General features: G+C 48.0%; 1 protein-coding gene across 10 annotated transcripts in view; it reads right to left on the bottom strand.

The window, feature by feature from the left end:
* The window catches only part of TCF3 (transcription factor 3), a 118,951-nt gene that overhangs the window by 37,135 nt on the left and 68,196 nt on the right, over positions 1–13,620 (bottom strand). For 7 of the 10 annotated variants that reach the window (XM_054013548.1, XM_054013547.1, XM_054013546.1 and 4 more), the window contains exon 5: positions 12,733–12,829. In XM_054013548.1, the coding sequence (XP_053869523.1) occupies positions 12,733–12,829 (97 nt within the window). The remainder of the gene's footprint in view (positions 1–12,732; positions 12,830–13,620) is intronic. The other 3 variants (XM_054013551.1, XM_054013550.1, XM_054013543.1) reach the window with 1 other exon arrangement.

The following is a 13,620-nucleotide window of genomic DNA, read 5'->3' on the forward strand; positions in this document are numbered from 1 at the left end:
TGACTTCCCATTCAAACCTGAGGAACTGAGGCATTCACAACTTCCATGCCTTGGGAGGAAATCCAGGGCCTTTCCTATCACTGAAGGAGCCTATTTGGAATGAAAAGCCTTTCTTTCTAGCCGATGATCACCGAGGGGATATGCCCTGGTAAAAAGGTTAAAACCACCTCCCTCCACCACCGAGTGAAGACTGGCAGCCTGCCTTGGGGGGAGCAATTAAAAATACAGCTGGCTGGGAAACGGGGTGCTGTTTCTCCCCCTCTCTGCAGAAAACTGTGTGTTTTCAGTGAAAAATTGAAGTCAGAAATATTTCAGTTCTGAAATGCTGCTATAGCACTGCATGGGCTGGGCTCACTGGTCAGGTCACCACTCTCCAAGGTCATCAGTGTCCCCTCTTGTTGCGGAGAGGTGGTGCATCATGGCAGTTTTATGGCTATAATGCTGACCAGGGAGTTTGGCCCATAGAGAATGGGAGCATGAGGCATCTGAAATGTAACTCCCACCAGGCAATAAGACTAACTGTGAGGTTTCAACCACATGGAGCTCCAGCCATGGGCCGTCAGAAGGAACTGAGGGGCGTTGGGGAAGCACAACATCCGACAGCCAGGGGAGGGGCCACGAGGCATGAGCGCCACCCCTCTGTGGGTACTGCTAGGCAAAAGTCTCTGGCTCCCGCGCCCTGGGCACGCACTGATCTGAGTGGAATATGTGTCTACATCGACTCAAAGAAAAAAAATGTTGTGTTTTCATGTGTTTGTTTTTTAAACAAACAGCTGAAGTTTTCCATGGAAAACTGATTTTTTCCTTTAACTGAAAATCAGCTCTGACGGAAAGTTTTCAACCAGCCATAGGCACTCGTAACCACCAGTTACGAGTGCCCCTAGGGAATGAGGGAGAGTGGGTGTCCCGCAAACCAAAACAAGCTCACCAGCACTGTATCCCCTGGGTCTACATGACTCAAGAGGCAGCATCAGCAAGGAGTTGCTGAACACATTAAATTCTATATGTAGTCGTCATTCAGCCAAATCTCCCCTTTCCACTAAGGAGAGAGCTCTCAAACTCTTCGGCAAAACCCCAACATTTCTGCTTACCAAGACATGCCCAATCTAGTTAGCGAATAGAAAAGCTCTGTTAGGATGCAGGCTGACACATGTGAAGTGGCGTAACTGGCTACACTGTAGCCTGGTGGAGAGTTAACATGATTAAAGACGCATCCTTTGCCCAGTTAACAGAGGATCTCTCTGTTGGGAGCCAACAGGGTGAGGAAGAGAACTCTCCCAATCTGTTTTTTCCCTTAAGGTGGGTAGAGGCCAATGTGTATGTTCGGATGCTTCTCGAGACTGGCAGGTGGTGAGGACCAAGGAGGATGGTACTTGGTTTTGAAAAGCCAGAAGGTGGCTTATATGGCAGTCTCATTTTACGTGGAACCCCCAGAGGTGTTAATGGTTTGCTCCCACCTCAGACAGCATCAGACTGACTACATGAATCTTGAACCCACCCACATGCAGAAAAGGTTTTGGGGGGGGGGGGGGGGGGCTAGGAACAGCACCGCCCACCCAGCAAGAGACACTCATCGTGTCACTTCCAGCAGAGAGAGCATTCAACTTGGTCGCTGCGTTCTTCTCTGCAGGCCCTTGCCCCTGGACTGTGACAGCATGTTATCACTTCTTCCAAAACAAGCGTCCAAGCCGCAGGTGTACTCAATGCCCCTCACTGACAGCAAAGGATGGTAAAATACTCCAGCCCATGTTACTATTTTGTTCCACAGGCTTAAATGTTAAGTAAACAAAGGTCAAAATGTCACAGGGTGGATCTCTTAAATGACCTAATTTTTAAAAGAGCTTAAGAGCTATATTTGCTACAGACCCTGAAACTTTACAGAAATAACTCAACAGGTTGTGTGAGGCAGATCATGCTTAGTCCTAAATCAGAGGGAAACCAGGGTAATTCCAGAACGCTTTATCTGGTAAGCAACTGACAAGCTTCCCTCGCTGCAAATATATCGCTGTTTACATGTATCGCTTTGTTGGTTAAGTGACTTTTAAAGCATCCTTGGCAAGTATCAGGTAGCGCTACGAACTTAAGGCAACAAACAGCACTAAAATCAAGTGTGCTGATGCACACAATGCAAAATGAAATTATTGCGCACCAGATTAAAACTGCAATCTCTCTTTCAAACAATGTTACATTTCTGTCTGACACTCTCCAAAGCTTCAGAACATGCACATGCCTGTACGTTAATACACTAGGGCTGAAATTTCCACACTTTTAAATATTGCACTAGGAATCCTTGCTCCTGTCCAGCAGCTACCTGAGATAATAAATATAGAGTATGGCTAGGTACTAGCAACCTATTCTATGCCATCAACAGGGAGGGATTTGGCAGGACAAAGGTGCACTGAAAAACAACAGGCAGGTCAGCTTCAACACAGGCTTTCCTGGCTTTTGTGGATTCAAATGTCTCTCACGGTTTGAAAGCAACTTCGGTGGTTGAAAACGCTTCCGTTTTCAGTAAGACAGAAAAATAAAGCAACAACACTCTCGGGAAGCACAAGAGATTGTAGAGTCCAATGCTGTCAGCAATTAAGGCAATAAATCTGATTCCTGGGGAGGAAGAAGGGGGCGAGGATGTATGTCTGACAAAGTCTTCCTGATTTTAACAATATCTAGAGTTTTGAAATTCACCCCGTTCTATTGATGAGTTGTACAGAAAAAGCCAACATTTCCCTGGGGACCACAGAAACAATGTATTGTTTCTGCTTTGGGCAATCAGTTCCCTCCTCCCCCCAAGGACCATGCCGAGTGCCCACAAAAAAACCCACCTCAACAAAAATAAGGACTAAAGCGTGTTTCAGTGGGGCACAGTTTATACCCTCAATCCCTACTCCCACCTCCTCCCAAAAAATTACACTTGGTTACAAAAATTCGACAGACAGTCCCCAGTGTTAAGAATCCTTGAAAAATATAGATGATGCTGGAAACAGATCCGCTAAATACTTTATTTTGAATTTTGCAGATTTTTGCAAATTTTAGGAGGCAATATTGAGACTGGGTAGGCAATGTAAATTGGGTGGGGTTGCACTGAGAAAAGAAGGATCAGTTGGAAGTGGGAACTGGATGCCTTAAATATTTCCAGCGATCTTAACTTCGGGGGCGGAGGGTGTTTGAAGTGGCAGAATTTTTTTAAATGGTGCAATTCGTCTGGGGGTGAGTCCCCTGAAGCTCAGCTGCCACTGTCACTCTCTCTTTAAAAAGAGGCTATACATTTCTGTTTTTTGAAGGAAGGCCAAAAGTTTGAATCAGGCTGGTGCGTAAGGCCCACCGGAGAGGAGCCCTGCTCTGACAAATCGTATGGGACTCAAAACTATAGAGTTCCACCTCTGCAGACTTGGACAGGTTATAGAGTGAGCATGCACACATAGAGGAAGAAAGTGGTAGGGGGACAACACTCATGGGGTAGCAGGTAACGGAGGGAGAATTGGGAGACTTTTAGCAACATGGAAAGATTTTAAGTGCTTAAATGTTTTATACCTGGGAATGTCAAGTGGTTAAAGTTCTTAACATGGTGAAGGCTTGTCATTTCCCCATCCTTTATTTCTCCTCCAGCTCCCTGCACTCCCCTTCCACATTTCTCTTGAGCTCCTGCATTCACACATGTGCACACATGCACGTGCTCACACAAGTCTGCCAGAGAGGGGTCTGCAGTACATTATTTTCACCTGTTTATAATAAGCAATTTCTCAATCGATATCCTCCCCCCAAACTTGGCACACCCTTGCCCGAAGGACTACGTACATGCCTACTCTGAAATTAAAACGTAACACGGTGTGCATCAACGCTCAGGTCACTTTGGCTTTTCAAAGACACCCGCCAGACAGATTTTCATTCTCTGCTTGCAAACACAGTTGAGCAGATTCTCTCTTTAAAAAAAGCAACGTTTGAATTCACTTCTCGACAAGGACCGAGAACAGGAAGCTTCATTCCAGACGGTCATTTATTCCGACATCGGCAAACCCTGAAAATAAGGGCTTATGCTGAAAGTACCTTTGCAGGCATGTCATTAAACAGGATGCCGAGCCATATCGCGCAGCAACTTTCACACACATACACCCCGGACACGCAGTGTCTCACATACAACAATGCAAGTGGGACGGCCAGTTTAAACGAACATGCCATTTCAGTGTTTCTGCCCCTGGACAAGCACAACTCAAGTGCAGAGGAACAAGCCAAGTAAAGGCTATTTGCGTTTTCTGTGGACTTGCAGATGAGCCTCCCCAGCAAAGTGCAGGTGCTCACAGCCAGGGAACATCCTGCAGTTCTGCCAGGCCCCTGGGAGTTCACACATGGATGCCCTCAAATCACCCAGCCCCAGAAGCAAGCGGTACCGCCTCTTTCACTCCCTACTGCCCTATGCGTACTCCCCCCTTCCCCACCAAAATGAACACAGCAACCCACGACACCGAGCGCTGATGCAACAAGATTGAAGGAATTTAAAAAAATATATCTGTTCCGACTCCAGTAATTCTATTAGAATTATTTCCTGCGGGGAGGGGAGGTAAAGCACAGGGAGTGGATAAAAAAAAATGTTTAAAAAAAGTGGGAGTCGTCACACCCCCACGTCCATGGGTAGATTAAAACCATTGTCCAGGAAGAACGCAATTCACAATAGCTCACAATGCACACCCGATTAGAAACACTTCTCTGAAAAGAAGCTAATTACTAGAAATAATTACTAGAAAGAAATCTGTTATGGCTTATCAGTTTCCCTGCTGTTTAAACAATTTCCCCCACTCCCCCCTTCACTAAGGGTGAATGGTGAACAGAGCAACTGATTTCAAAGATTGCTTTTAAAAAAGCTCCATATCCCCCCCCCCCCCCCCGATTAGCAGGTTCAAGAACAAGAAGGGCCCTACCAGTCCAGGATTCACACCCCACCTCTGCCCCACAAGGGTCTGTAAATGGCAAAGGGAGAGGACTGGGCTGTGATTCCTTTTAAAGGATTGAAGGCCCCAATATTGGTCTTGTGCCATTTGTTTGCTTCCTTCCGCTGGCCTAAAAGGGGTTCTCTTCCCGGATTTCCTCCCTGTCCCTTTTATACATTAGAAATTCAGGCCTTGCCATCCATGTCGCTTTTTCTCCAAGGCAGACACCAGAAGAGACAGGAGGCTGGAAACTCAAATGCGTGGAAGGGGCGAGGTAATTTTTGTTCAGCCAGTTTAATACGCACACTGCTCCTTTCAATGATGGTGTGAGAGCGCTCACCTGTGCGTGTCCTTGGATGCTCAAGAAGCCCTCTAGAAAACCAGGGAAGACCAGACACATCAGGAATGTTAAATCTGAAATGCTGCACCAGTCAAGTGACATGCAAATCCCTCTTTTGGAGCTATTATTTATTTGTGTTATAACACCTAAAGGCCTCACAAAGCATGGTCCCCGTCTGTGTTAGGTGCCATACGTACACAGAGCGAGAGTCCCTGCCCCGGAGAGCTTACATTCTTAAGTAGACAAGACAGACAGCTCAAGCGTGGGAAAGGGGAAGAGAGGCGCACACAGACAGGGAAGAGATTTGCCTGAGATCACACAGCAGGTCAGTGACAGAACCCAGCCTCCCGATTCTCAGTCCAGTGCCCCATATCCACTCTAGACCACCAGTGCTAAAGCAGAACACATTCTATTAGCATGCAGAAAATTCTTCCCATTAGCCCAATAGGATTAAAGACTTTAGACTCATAGACTTTAAAGGTCAGAGGGGATCATCTAGTCTGACCTCCTGCACATTGTGGGCCACTGAACCTCATCTCCCCCGTAACAGACCCCTAACCTCTGGCTGAATTACTGAAGTCCTCAAATCTTAATTTAAAGACTTCAAGATACAGAGAATCCACCACTTACTCTAGTTCAAACCAGCAGGTGACCCAGTCCCCATGCTGCAGAAGAAGCTCCACTGAGCTGTTACAGATGAAAATCTTTTACGTCTTAGAAGGCAACACCCAGCGCTGGCAACTGCAAAGCTCACAAGTTTAGCACAAATCTTTACCGCTCCGCTCACAGCCAGCTTACAGAATGCGCTCTCCCCCTCCTTCCCTTTTTGGAGAATTATTATTAATCGTATGTGTTCCAGCAGCAGCTAGAGGGGCAAGCCAAGGTCAGATGCTGCACATGCCCATCGCAAGACAGTCCCTGCCCCACACAGCTAATCATCTAAATAGACAATGGGTAGAAGGGGGGACAGGCAGAGAGAGGGGAGGGTCATATGACAGAACTGGGACTAGAACCCAGATCCCCCTCACCCCCGAATCAATCTGACCATGCTGCCCCTCAATGACATCGATCTGGGTGGCAAGGGTGGCGACAGCGAGTCTGGTAAAACTGGGGGAAGACGCTAGAGAGGCTCATCACCACTTTACCTTCGTAACAGGCGAAAAGTTACACAACAAAGGTCCAAAGTTCTAAACTTCTCCTCAGATCATAGAATATCAGGGTTGGAAGAGACCTCAGGAGATCTAGTCCAACCCCCTGCTCAAAGCAGACCTAATCCCAACTAAATCATCCCAGCCAGGTCTTTGTCAAGCCTGACCTTAAAAACCTCAAAGGAAGGAGATTCCACCACCTCCCTAGGAAACCCATTCCAGTGCTTCACCACCCTCCTAATATCCAACCTCAACCTCCCCCACTGCAACTTGAGACCATTGCTCCTTGTTCTGTCATCTGGTACCACTGAGAACAGCCGAGCTCCATCCTCTTTGGAACCCCCCTTCAGGTAGTTGAAAGCAGCTATCAAATCCCCCCTCACTCTTCTCTTCTGCAGACTAAACAATCCCAGTTCCCTCAGCCTCTCCTCATAAATCAACATAAATTCACAGATGAGGAAGCCACCAAGGCAACAGTTGCCACAATTCACGCTGGCGCAGAGGATGATGCCAACACCAGCTTTACGTTTTACGCAAGATGTTTTCTGACTTTGTAGAGACTGACACAGCAACTCTTGGGACCTGGACTACTTCTGGCTGATCAGGCAACAGGGAAAAGGCACCTAAAGATGCCACTGACCTGTTGTTTGTGCCTCAAGTGCTTACCACACTCCAGACCCATTGGTAAGAAGTCCCATCTCGCAAACCTTTCAGGTATTAAATCTCTCCCGTTTTACACCAATATTTCACACTACTCAAGAGCACGATAGAGCAACACACCTCCTGGAGGCTACCAATGACCAAACATCCTCTATCATGCAGTCTCTCAATAGCCAGGCTGTCAGGGTTACACTGATAGACCCAATGCTGTCGCAGGCCTGGCCAAACTAGCGAAAACACAGATTAGCCGAGGAGCTCACGTTTTGTTTAACACGTAGCTCTCTGGGCACCGCGATTGCCTGCGTTAGCCTGGTCACAGAAACAATTCAGGGACCTGGAAGCAATGGTAAGAAATGCACAAGGTGGGTTCAGTGTTCAGAAAGGGCACCTACTGCCATGGTCTCTGGCATTCAGGGGAGGGATAGCTCAGTGGTTTGAGCATTGACCTGCTAAACCCAGGGTTGTGAGTTCAATCCTTGAGGGGGCCATTTAGGGATCTGGGGCAAAAATCTGTCTGGGGATTGGTCCTGCTTTGAGCAGGGGGTTGGACTAGATGACCTCCTGAGGTCCCTTCCAACCCTGATATTCTATGATTCTTCGTCTAGAGAAAGAGGACATGTGCTGTTGGGAGGCACATGGTGGCACTCCGTCTGTTACATCCAGGGCAAGTGAGTGGGATTGTCGAAGTTCCATCCATTGACATGGAGCCATTGCTTCCTGGAGCAGCTGCGATTCATGCAACCTTCCCCCATGCATGCATCTGAAGAAGTGAGGTTTTTACCCACGAAAGCTTATGCCCAAATAAACCTGTTAGTCTTTAAGGTGCCACCAGACTCCTTGTTGTTTTTGTAGATACAGACTAACACGGCTACCCCCCCCGATACATTTCTGTAAACAATCATCACTTCCTATTAACAGAGTGTCCATAACATACAGTCAAACCCTACTCGGTCAGTCTGTCCACTCCAGCTGGTCCACTGGTACTGGAACACATCAGTGAGAAAACTGGATTAACGAGCCCTGATACGCTGTTGTGTAGCATCCGCCTTCTTCCACCAAAACGGCCATTTCCTCCTGCAGTGTCTGAACCTCTCTTCACACCCTGGCTCGCCTAGAACAGTTTGTCAGCAGCAGTCACTGCAGGAGTCTCTGGTGCCACCTGGGCCTGGGAGCGACTGACACGCATGACACCAAGGATCCTAACAGCTTGAGTGGAGACTGAATCGCAGCTGTCGGTATTGCTGGAGCTGCAGAAAGGAGTGTCACAAAACCCAATACCTGATGGGAAAAAAAACACCCCTTTCTGCAGCTGGTGTCCACTATTGCTCCAAAACTGCATGACTTTCCAAGCGAGGATTAAACCCTTCTCCTTTAAGTTTAGACATGAGCACATGGGACTGCAGCGACCTCATCACAGGACACCAGGGCTGCAGCCGATAGTTTCCTCCCAGGAACCAGCTCCAGACAGACTGCCATCCAGGTCTGCGGGATGGGCAAATCCTCCACTATTCCAAGGAAGGGGATCACTGCTCTACCCATCTTCATGCAGATGCCACAATGGATAATATGGCCAACAGAGGTGCATGAATCAAAGGAATTTTCGGGATCCCCTGGCTATGCAGCCCAAATATTGACAGAGCTGATGAAGTTTCCTGAAGCTCAGGCCAATGGGGTTCTCCAGCGCTGAATTCCTACAGGCTTGTAAGCCTGCTTAACGCTTTGTGTCAAGGTGCCTCCTGCCTCTCCATTTTTCTTTGGGGCAGGCAGAAAATGCAGCAGAAACGAAGAATATTTTTATTTATTTTTAAAAACAGCACTGGCTTGACTGCATTCCATCGCTAGCAGATGCACGCCAAACTGCTGGTCCCCCTGTCAGATGCTTCAGTGGACAAGTTTGAAGCCTGTGGGGCAGTGATCTGCAGTTTGGGAAACCGCACGCACCCATGGAAAAATTGCAGGAGTTACCACTTCTTGCATCCACTTGTCCGTGGCAGATGGGCTGTCCTATACCTTATGCCATGCAAACTGACAGCTGCCCACTGCCCAAACTCCACAATCCCTGAGGGGTCTCAGAAACCAGAATTTGGAAGATGTTTATTTTTGGAGCATCCTGAGCCTAGATTCCCCCTACCCATCCCACCCAGTCTTGGAATTTCTAGCCCAGAATTTGCTCCTGTTGAAAGGAGAGTCTCTTTTAGAGCCCCCTGGCATTCCTGGAGGAAATAAAAAGATAGCAAGACTTTGGAATGAATTTTAACTGCACTCTTGGAAAAGAGATTGGAAGATGGCCAATTGGGAGGGTGATCTCACATCCTTCTCTGCTCTCTCTCCCCGCATTGCTTGTATCATCCTATCTACACCCTTTCATCTTCTGCCCATCCGTGTTATTAGTAGAGCTGGTACATTTTTCATTCTAAGCTCTCCTCCCTGCCCCAACCCCATCCATAACACACACAAAATATCTTTTTTCAAACTGGAAACTTGTTCTTTTTAGTTTGCTGTGTTTTTGTTTTTAATTTTTTTATATAAAAACTTTCTAGTTTGCCACTGAAGCCAGAATCTGGAAAATTTAGATTTCAAAATTTCATTTTTTGTTTCTTCCACCTTCCCGCAGCTGAATGCAATAAAATAAAGGATATCCAGGGCTTCCCCCACACACATTTTCCATTTCTCTCTTTTTTCTTCCTCGCCACTAACTTTTCAGTTTTTTGTTTTTTTTTTTTGGAGGGTGAGGGGGAGAAGAGAAGAGAATTAAAAGGTGAAAAAACCCTGTCCCAGCACAGCCACCCTCCATCCTATCACATGCAGTGGCAAAAAGGAGGAACAAAATTTTGATTTTTTTGGGAAAAGTATTTCATGAATTTTTTTTTTAATCATTTCAGTTTGGGAAGGAAAACGACTTTGACGTTTCAGATTTCCCCCCTCCCTTTCTAAACCAGTTCGCCGTGCGCCCTCCCCCCCCCCCTCATTTCCAGTGATGCAGCCTCTGTTCCCAGTCACCAGCCTCCTAAGCTCTTGGAAGATTAGATCTTTTCACTGAACTGGGAGACCTGAATCAAGCCACAATCCTCAAGAGTTCTGTAATGTGCATCAATGACCTCTCATCGGGTGGACCCACTCTAACAGTCTGTAGGGCTCTGGGTGCTACGGACAGACATTCAGAAGGGATGCAAGCTTTAAGTGCTAGTGACAGCTAAAGGAGACTCCCATCAGCCCAGGTAGCAGAGGCCCAAGTAACGTGAACGTATGAGGCTGATTGGGTATGCAGTGGAACCAGGGGACTATCTGATATGCTAGCAAAAAACCTGGAGTTCTGTCTTTAAGAGTAAGCCTATCTTTTGGGCAAAACATCTCACAGCTGCAGACATCTGGGGCTGAAACCTTCTTGTTCTTCCTCAAGGCAGCAGCTCCTCTTCACCTGCTCCATGAGGAATCTTAGGAATTATGCCACCTTTAGCCAGAGGCAACCCTTGGAACAGAGTTTGGCTCTTGGACATAAAGGTAGTTTTCTTCCCCCAAATCGGAAGCATTTCACGCAGACTTCCCCGTTGTCATTAAAAAACTCTACCTCTGCTTTTATTACATCCTCCAGGTCAGAAAGCAAGGAGCCACCTCCTCTGACCCAACAAGGAAATAGCTGACTCAGAGATGATCTTAGAATCATAGAATATCAGGGTTGGAAGAGACCTCAGGAGGTCATCTAGTCCAACCCCCTGCTCAAAGCAGGGCCAACACCAACTAAATCTTCATTTCCTCCTCTGGATGGGACCCCAGAGACTTAACTTGGAAGTTCCCTTTTTGACCAAGGCGTGGAAATAACCATCTGGAGATAGAGACTGGCTCTCCAGATAGCCTGGATCTGACAGCTTCCCTCTTCCACTACATACAGAGCAGGAGGAGGAAATTGGCCAACATTTGCTTCCTAGATCTATTAGGTCCTTTTCTTCCTCTTTCTACCTCGCTCTGGAGAAGGAGGAACCACTGATTTTAGCAGGGATTTTCTTTTAAAGAATACAGCTCCCCCTCCCCTTTCACTAAAGGCCACTGCGGGTAATAGCCTTCCTCCCCCACTCCCAGACTCACGTCAGCTGGCCACGTTAACGGGAGGGTTTTAACCACTGCTGCTAAGGGAAAGGAGGGGATGTCTAACCCTGATTCCTTGCCTAATGTAATTAGAAGCTCTCTAAGCCCGTCAGGATGGATATTTTCTGCTCTTAATCCCCCGAGTCTGAAGAGGTAAAGGGGTAAATTGTCACGCATCCTTCTTATGCCCAGTTGTGCGTAAATCACCGTCTCTGGGGAAAGAGGGGATGTGAGCATGAGTTAGCTTGGCAGCAGGAGCATGGAGCTGAAAGAGGCGTGGTCCCCTTACCGCTGCCTGACCCAGACGGTCAGAGAAGCACGAGGGAAAGAACTGGGTCCTCAGCAGAATTCAGTGAGTCTCTTGGCTCCTCTGGAGACAGAGCAGGAGAGAGAGCAAGGGGACCTCACACGCCAAATGGGGGCAAGGGAGCCAGGTTAGAGGAGTGCAGAGCACTTGCCACACAGGCGAGACTAGCTAATCCCCCATCGTCTCCACTATCTGGTGGCCCTGCAGGTCACACCTGCCAAACAGGACCCCTGTGGAAAAAAGCTCCTTCAAACAAAATGAACTTCCCTTCTAGGAGTGCGCATAGCAACATTTGGGGGGAGTAAGAAGTAGGAGAAGAACATCCAAGTTGGATATCAATGCCCCGTGGTCAACCGGAGGGGCCAGTGTTGAGCAATATACATGGCGCTTCTTTCCTTCCAGGCTGTCGGAGCATCCTGCACTCTGGACAGCGTGTCAAGAAAGGCCGGGAACGAAACCAGGCTCTCCCACACACCAACACTACAAGGTCGCACTACAGCCCTCGTGCAAAGCATGAGACTCCAGGCTGGTCACTTCAAGTCCAGAGTGGAAACGGGCGTGAAAGGAAGGTCTTTTGAGCCATGGTGCAGGTTAGGAAAAAAGTCACAAAGTGGCGGGGGGGGGGGGAAGACGGACGACAGGAGAGCAGAAAACAGCTACCAGCTCTTGTATGCAGTCACAGCTCATTGTCTAATGCAGATTTACAGCTCCAGATGTGCGCTTACCTCTCTGCCTAGGAAAAGGATCCTTATTAGGCCCCATGCCATTGTGTTCGGACTTCAACGACTCACCAGAGAGCACACCACCAGCTTGCTTTAATGGACCAGGGCTCTGAAAAATGGGGTTCTGTTCCTGGCTCTTTGATCTTGGGCAAATCCCTTCTCCTCTCTTAGATGGTTTCCCCTCCCATCCTCTCTCTGTCTGGGCTATTTAGATGGTAAGCTCTTCAGAGCAGAGACTCTCTCTTACTATGTGTCTGTGCAGCACCCGGCACAACTGGGCCCTGATCTCTGTTGGGGATTCTAGATGCTACTGTGATAGATCAAAAAAACACCACCACCATGTAAAATACAAAGGCCCTTGTGCATCCATAAAACATTGACAGAGCTCCTGGATAGCAGCTCATTCGGCTGCAGGTTTGACAACAGCAACTTTTGGTGACGTTTGGGTGGACTATTATGGTCTGTGCAAACACTCTTGGTTGGGTTTTTAACTTCACCTGCATTACGTAGATTGACAGCCTTGCTCAGAGGTACAGCACGCAGTACTTACCTACTAGTCCAGATCCCAGGAATGGTGATGAAGATATGCTGTTGTGAGATGATAGGTCCCGGTGTTCTCCATAATGGGCGCCTTCACCATAGCCCTGCTAATGTAACACAAAACAGGAATAATTGTACATGGGAGATTGTCATAAGGACGTTATGGATTATTTTATTTTTTCAATGGATGAGTGGGGAGTAGAGAACTTCCAGGGCAAGGCCTGCCACTGGGCACTCCCCCAGCTAGCCTGGGTCTCAATCAAAAGCACCAGAGTCACACATCAGTCATGCCACCTGAAAGCTTGCTTGAGCAAAATCCAGATCCGATTCTTTTTATGTAACTTGGGTTTAAATATAAAGAAGGACCCAAACCACAACATTTGGCTCTGGATTTCAAACTACTTCCCTCTTTGCCCCCAAACACACAGAGTTCAGAGGCGTCTGTACTTGCGAGTTTTAGCCTGGTTCATCCTAGAAAGGGGACAGCAGCGACATGGGGAGCCAAACTCCAGACCTCAAAAGGATTCAGTCCAACATCCACCCCCAGCTACGGGCGAAAGGAGGAGGAGAGTAACGCACTGGCTTCTTCATCTCCCTTCCTCACATGTCTCAGCACCCAGGGACAGCAGGAGGCCCCAGCAGAGCTTCCAGAGCAGGGAGCTGGTTTGGGGAAGAGCCACAAAACCAGCCCCCTGCAGAGAAACAAAACGCTCTTCCACCCTGGCAGCTCCCACCCCACTCGCCCCCGTCCTGACGGAACTCGGCCCTGGGCAAGCACCGTGGGAGCAATTCCTCCTGTTCCGAGGAGAAACGGGCCATAGAATTCACCCAGCCCACCCCTCCCCAAAGCCATAAGGGGCGAGGGTGGGGGGAAGAGGGGAGGTCTATAAAAATGAGA

The sequence above is a fragment of the Malaclemys terrapin genome, chromosome 24 (genome assembly GCF_027887155.1).
Source record: "Malaclemys terrapin pileata isolate rMalTer1 chromosome 24, rMalTer1.hap1, whole genome shotgun sequence".
NCBI lineage: Eukaryota > Metazoa > Chordata > Testudines > Emydidae > Malaclemys > Malaclemys terrapin.